This window comes from Dendrobates tinctorius, unplaced genomic scaffold (assembly GCF_039654945.1).
Source record: "Dendrobates tinctorius isolate UK_male_01 unplaced genomic scaffold, ASM3965494v1 ptg000256l, whole genome shotgun sequence".
In the NCBI taxonomy this organism is placed as follows: Eukaryota; Metazoa; Chordata; class Amphibia; order Anura; family Dendrobatidae; genus Dendrobates; species Dendrobates tinctorius.
The window spans coordinates 4,745,169-4,752,701 of record NW_027361923.1 but is presented as its reverse complement, the minus strand read 5'-3'; the positions used below and the strand labels follow the sequence as shown (position 1 = coordinate 4,752,701).

The 7,533-nt window shown below is 36.7% G+C and overlaps 1 protein-coding gene across 5 annotated transcripts in view; it reads right to left on the bottom strand.

The window, feature by feature from the left end:
• Nucleotides 1-382: 382 nt before the first annotated feature.
• Nucleotides 383-7,533, bottom strand: part of GRIA4 (glutamate ionotropic receptor AMPA type subunit 4) — a 529,928-nt gene continuing 522,777 nt past the window's right edge. For 2 of the 5 annotated variants that reach the window (XM_073558369.1, XM_073558370.1), the window contains exon 16: nt 383-1,588. In XM_073558369.1, the coding sequence (XP_073414470.1) occupies nt 1,424-1,588 (165 nt within the window). In that variant the 3' untranslated portion in view covers nt 383-1,423. The remainder of the gene's footprint in view (nt 1,589-7,533) is intronic. The other 3 variants (XM_073558371.1, XM_073558372.1, XM_073558373.1) reach the window with 2 other exon arrangements.

Here is a 7,533-nt window from a genome sequence, read left to right as displayed (position 1 = left end):
GCTTATCAAAAGAACTATACTACATTTCTAATTGGAGGTAATTTGCTAATATTATTATTATTACACCTAGGACATATTGGGATAGGACCTTGGAGGTGGGAAAACAACATCTTTTTAGAAATAAAAGATTTTAAAATAAAAGAAAAACAAAACTATATACTATATTCACAACACAAATGACCAAAAAGATGGCATGAACGTATCAAACATTTCACAGTGATGTAAACACCCCCCCGATTTATAAAAAAAATAAAAACAAAAAAACAACTATTCTATTTCCACACGGTTGGTTTGCTCTTGCATCACTTTCCATTTGTTATCTGAAATTTTCTAAAAAAAAAAAAATTAGAATTTGAATTAATAACTCCAGATGGCAACATCTTAGAAAGAACGCATTTTCATTTTATTTTCAGTGGGTACAAAAACCACATTTTTTAATTTTTTTTTTTTTTTTTTACACAGAACAAGATTATAAATAATGTCTGGAACAGGAGTGACCCGTAGTCTGATGAGAATCTACACATCTAACTGGTAGGACAATTATATTTTCCGGTGGTTCAGAGAAAATGAATTACGTGTGTGTGTGTTGCACTTCTGTGGGAGAGAATGAAAATCAAAGAAATTGACCCACAATTAAAAAAAAAAAAAAAAAAAAAATGTAATACATTGATGGCGTATTTTTTCTTTTTTTAATTATTGCAATGAACAGTTCCCTAACATGAGTAAAAAAAAAAGAATTGTTTTGTACTCTATTGAATTTACATCAGTTAAAAAGCAAGCATGTCGTCGTTGTTTTTTTTCTTTATTTCAAAGAAAAAAATGTAAATAATTTATTATTTTTTTTCACAGGATTTACATGATTATTATTTCTTTTGTTTGTTTTTTTGTTTGTTTTTTTTAATCACAGTTATTCTTAAAGAGATCTATTTTCGACAACTGGAGCTTCTTCATTTATATGCATGGAGATTTGTTGTTGTTTTTTTGTTTTTTTTTTCTCAATATACTTGGTTAGTAATTTCATTGAATTCTATAGCTATTTTCCTTCTTTGTTAGAACAGAAGTATTGTCCATTCTGATTCTCACGCTTCACAGTTTAATAAGCTAAATGACAAGTCTGTTTTAATAGTCCTTCCAAGATAAATTTGTTGCTGCTAATATACTCTTTCCCGCCCCTACCTCCCTCCCCACCCCACCAATAAAACTAAATTATGCATTTTCCTGATATAAAATCTGAGTTTGGGTTTCCGAGCGGAGCTCATGCACACATTGTTGCTGATGATGTTTGGCGCTTTTGGACGTACTTCCCGGTTCTCAGCAATATTTCTAGGTCTTCAGTGATTTTCCCATGATGTGGCTCACAGTCTGTGCTGTATTTCACTCACCAACAGTGTGTAATTAAGGCACTCAATAAATTATTTGGTTTTTACGGTAGGTCCGATGCAATTACAGCCAATCCTGAACTTTGTCTAATTGCAGTCCCAGTGTGTACGGCCTTCGGGCAGTCGGGAGTCAAGACGCGGCCATTTTCTCCTACGCTCCCCGTAATGGATAATCTGGCTTTGTTTCGTATGGCTTCAGAAAAGGTCAGCTGAGTGATAAAAGAATGGATAATAAAAAGAGAGAATTACTATAGCTGATTTGTCTTCCTCCAATACCACAGAGATACATCGATAGATTATATTTATACTAGACATCTGCATTTTCATATTACATCTGTTTGTTTTTTTAACTTCTGAGATTGAAATTTAGAATTTTACTACAATTTTATCAATGGAGAATTTATCATCGGAAGTTTGTTTAGTTTTTTTATGTTTGTATAGATTAACTATGTAATTGCCTACAACAAACCATTGCTTCCTATCTTTAGTATGTCTAACCGGGCACAAAGCTGATGATAGCCAGACACAGAAACTCTGCATGTCTGGCTCAAGAAAATTTCTGATGGTAAAACCTATGGTGCCACAAATAAAAATGACTCCATGGGGAAGTTCAGTTTTAAAGAGGACATGTCACTTGCTAAAAAAATGAAATTAAATACCTTAAAAAAATCTCTGAGTGCCCCTGATTCTGACTCTTTTTTCCGTTTTTCGCTGCGTCGCTCCATTGCAGAGATATTCACATTTGTTTGTTCTGGAGCCCAGTATGTGAAATCTCCGCTTGTAGTGCAACTGGGCGTTCCCTCAGAGTTTTTTCTGGGGTGTGCGCTTTCTCTTCTCCCTCCCAGATGCTGCCAATTACAGGGACGGCTAGACTGCACGAATAGCTGCCAAGCTGTGATTGGCAGCGTCTGGGAGAGAGGGGTGGAAACGCAAGTTCTCACAGAAGACTTTGACGAAAGCCCAATTACACTACATGCAGAAAGTACACATATGGCGCTACAAAAGCAATAAATGTGAATATCTCTGCAATGGAGGGATGCAGCGTAAAAAGAAAAAAAGTGTTACAATCAGGGAAACTCAGGGATTTTTTAAAGTTATTTAACTCAATTAAGTTATGTGAATCAGTATGTGAATGACTGTAGTGTTGACCTCTATGTAATGACGATTGGATAAGGAGAGTTTGTTCTGTCTGACCTAATTTCACCAGTTGGACAACTCCTTTTCGCTACAAAGATGACTCAGGCTATGTCCACATAAAGTTTTTTTATGTAGTTAAAAATCAAGACATTTTCAAGCGGAAACTGCTTCCCGACATTCTCCTTTCTTGGAGAATTTTTGGAGAAATTTGTCTTTTCTGAAGTGGTTTTACCCCCTTCACGCAGTGGCCAATTTCCATTTTTTCTTCACATTATTCTCAGAGCCATAACTCTTTTATTTTTCTGTCCACATAGACATATGAGGGCTTGTTTTTCACGTGTTGAGTTGTACTTTTGAATTATACCATTTGTTTTACTACAGTGTACTGGAAAATGGGAAAAAAAAATTCCCAGTGAAGTGAAATTGTGAAAAAGTAAGCAATTCTGACATTGTTTTTTTTTTTTGGAATTGTTTTTACAGTGTACATTTTGTGGTAAAAATGACCTGGGAATAGGATTCTCCTCATCAATATGATTTTGGCGATATCCAACATGTACAGTTTTTTAAATTATTTTAGTGGTGTAAAAAAATTAGAAGTTTGTAAAAAAAAATTTTTTCGGCTTCGTCACCATTTTCCTAAACCTATTTTTATTTTTTGGCCAATGGAGTTGTGTGATGGTTTATTTTTGTGGGAGGTGAGATGATCTTATTAATACCATTTTGGGACAGATCTGACTGTTTGATCACTTGTTACAGCCTTTTTTGTGAAATTGTGGCAACTAAAAAAACAAAATTTTGGCATTCTTTAATTTTTTTGGTTTATGGTGCTTACCAATCAAGTTAATTGTAGTTAGATTTTGATAGATCAGACTTTTCTGAACATGGTGATACCACGTGGTAAAAATGTGTATATTTTTATTTCTTTTAAATGGAGGGAAATGATTTGAACGGTTATTTTTATTTTATTTTTTTCAGATTTTTCACAACAGTTTTTTTTACTTTTCACTGTGATTGTTACTCCCTTAGGGGACATGAAGATGTGATTGTCCGATTGCTTTTGCTATATATAGGCATGCCACAGCATTGCTGCTTATAGAAGAAATCACGGTTTCCTTTGAAGTCCTGCCACAGGCAGGGTTTCAAGGGAGCTCTGTAACGGCAGGCACGGGGTTAATCAGCTCTCACGACAAGCCATCGACGACTTGTCATCACATCGTGGGCATGCCGATAGGCGAAAATAATGATGCGGGTGCATGCCAATACCTGTTAAATGCCGTTGTCAAGAGACTGACAGCAGCATTCAATAGGTTATCACAGGCGGAGAACCGCTCCACCCACGATTGTTAGAAGCAGATCCTGACTGTAATACACAGCCATCATCTGCTGGGCAGAGGGAACACTCGCTGCGGCGGCTGGCTCCATACACCTGCTTCCGACATGCGTCGTACATGCACAGTGAATGTCGTGAATGGTTTGAAGTGGCTTTTGTTTAATTTGCACACAGAGTTTTTTGAGAAAATTTTGGAGCAGAAAATGAGTGAACTTACCAGAAACTCTACTCCAAAACTCTTAAAAAATGTGAGTTTTTGCTTCGAAAACACAACAAGAAGACTCCGTGTGCACATAGCCTTGAAGGGTTTTGGAGAGTGTTTTACCAAAACCTTTCTTTGCAACCCTTTGATTTGGCAGAGCCTAGTTTGGAGTAAATTCCATCAGGAACTGCCTCAAAGAAGTGACATGCACTTTTTTTTTGTTTTTCAAAACTTCTTCAGGCAAAACCCCCCCCTGCAAAGTGGATTTCCTATAGAAATTAATAGGAAGAGTTTTACAGGCATTTTTTAAAGTGGTTTTTGAGGAGGGTTTCAGAAATGATCGGCTCCAAAAAAAAAATCCTCAAAAAACACTACGTGAACATAGCCTTAACGATAAGATGATCTCAAGGTGTTTTACTGGGGGACCTCAAGTTATTAGTTGAATCCAAGGCAACAAGTACTACATTTTTCTATAGGGCCTCTACAGGGTAAAATAAACATTACACAGCCTAAGGAAAGAGTCAGATGGCCGTATAATTCGGATGAGGATCGCAACATAATGCTCGGACTTGCCCTCGGCTCTCCTCACCTGAGCGTGACAGCATATTTATATAGAACCGCCATCCAGTCCGAGCGTTGCGTTGCGATCCACGCCCGAGTTACACGGCTGTCTGACTCTTCACTAACTGAACTCTATTGGCTGTGTAATACACAGGCACGCCTGCTTCTCCAGAGTCATTCTTTTTGTTTTTTTCTCTATTCTTACAGGTTGATGAGAATACTTAACACGCATCCTTCTCTACTAACTTAATTTTATAATATAGTAATGAAAAATTGGGTCTTTTAAGCAGTCAATTCCTGCTTTAGACTTCACCTTATCAATGTTATAATTATGGTACAAATGCAACGGACCAAAAGCAAATTATTCTATTTTCAATATTATCACTGGTTTAAAAAAAATTGCCATGAGAAAGAAAATATAAAACTATATGAAAAACATGACGTAAAATCAAAACAATTAGTGAGATTTCAAGTAGATTTATCTTCAGGTGATCAACTTTTTCCAGATTTTCCTTTTTTCAACGTCTTATAAAAACACAAATAGCTATGGTATGTCCTTTTGACTTAGCCGGCATAACATTATAAATTTGCTTTGTTTGGTTATGTCATCTGTTTAATTTTATTTATTTTTTAATTTTTAATTTTTGGTAACTTCCGCTGCATTAATATTAGTATCTTTAATTACTTCAGACAATTTTTTTTTACTTTAATATTCAAATGAATTTTTATAAAGCTATATTTAGTTAGAAACATGTCGTAATTGAAGTCATAAACATTATATGTATGCTCATGTATCACATATCTACAGTAAAAGGTTTTTGAGCAGGTCTATACGGCCACTAAACAACTGAATAATTTTGCCTAAAACACAACACATACGGTAAAAAAACAAAAAATCTTAAGAATATTATGAACAATAAAAATGGAATTAAGATAAATTAATGAATGTAATGTAAATGCTCAAAAACTACAACATCATAACATCAAGATAATACGTAAACTACACACAAATAAGGCCATTAGGTCATTGACTTTGACAAATGCCTACAAACGCTCTAGAACATGACTAACTAGTTGACCAATGCGACCTTCTGATGCTATGATAAACACTTGCCATACACAAACCACAAATTATACATTCCTCACAATCAACCACAAAAAAGTGAATGTGGACTCGGGGAGTAAAACACTTATAGTTTTCATCCTGGGGAACTCATTCTATATTAAAGAGAACTTGCCATGTCCCCAAAAATTGGAAAACAACCACCTCCATTTGAACAGAGGCCAAAACCACCAAGGTAAACTGAGGGAAGGGCAGCAGCAGGGGAAGCAGAGGGGATCTCGTGTGGAAGGTCTGCTTCCCCTAAGTTGCTAGACCTCCTCCTTTTGTGGAAAGTGGCAAGTTAGCGTAAGAAGACTTACAAGTCATGCAATGCTCCCCCGGGAATTTATACTATATGAATCTACAAAAAGCCTCTTCAGAAAAGAACTCTAGTGACGCCTATTGGAAGTGGCAATCCTAAAAGTGATATTGACCTTTTAAAGGGAATCTGTCAGCAGGTATTCGTAATTTAAACTGAGAGCAACGTAATGTACAGGGAGAGAGCCTGATTCCAGGTATGTGGCACTTATTAGGCTGTGTGCTGTAGTTTTAAAACAATCATTGCTTTATAAGCAGGAGATTATCAATGCCTGACTAGGGGTCACATGCACAGCCAGTCCAGATAATCTAGGTAATCCCGCCCCTCCACTGATTGGCAATTTGCCGATAATGTACATGTACACAGGAAGATGCCACTTAGGGGCGTGGACAGGGTTATACACAGCCCAGAAGTGTTTTCTCTGCAAAAGAGGGATTCTGTTAAAAGTGCGCCAAGCAGTACAGTAGATGACATAAGGGACTAAGGTTCTCTGTCCCTACATCATCCTGCTCTCAGAATCCATAGCAAAAACTTGCTGATTGATTCCCTTTAAAGGGCCTTGCCATATAACATAGGATAAGACGCCAATACAAAAAACTCCCAGAGTGTGTTTTGGCTATTTACCGCTCATCAGTGCAAAGCAGGAGCTGATTTAGCTGGGCAAGAGGATTCTGACAGTGGGTCTAAGGTAGTCCTGCTTTGCAGTAATGACCACAAAACACGCGTCTCCAAATGGAGTTTCTGATTTGTTTTTTTTTATCCAAAGTCATGTGGCAATTCCCGTTTAAGGGTCAATATTGACTTTTAGAATTACTACTTCCATTAGGTGGAACTAAAGGTCCAGTCCTCTTCCTCTCTGAAGAGGCTATCTGTATATTATGAAATGGCATCTCAAAAGATGGAGCTGCTCTGATACTGCCTGCACAGAGTGGCTAGTGATGTAGAAGTTCTGGCCCAAGACCTAATGGGTAGCGAAGACTGCTCAGTTGTCAATTTATTCATCTACTAGTATATTAGCCATGGGAATGAATGCACCTGATTGCCAGGGAATGGATTAATATAGTTCTATAGAATGCTCTGTGATCAAGGAGAAGGCAGGGATCAAGGTATGGCAACAGTTCAGCCTTTTTGGAGACATGTCAATTCCTATTGATCAACAGTAGACAAATAGTATAAACTTTATAAAGTTATAAATCCATAAGATTTTTTCTCAACTAAACAGCAAATTTTTTTCCCTTAGAATAATATTTGTGGAAAGACACTTTTTAAACTAAAAACTGCAGAAACAACAAAAAAAAAGAATGGAAGTCCTCTATGTGTCAACAAAAGAAGCCTTTCCTTCCATTCTTTAGTGTGCTAAAAAAATGTTGTCACATCCACGAGCCACAGCCGGTGGTTGGCTTGGGAGCCTACCACTCAATTTGTCAACAAGGTGCACAGAAAAGTTCAAATATTTCTCGGTACGAGCTACGAACTCTAAACAACACTAATACAACATCCATA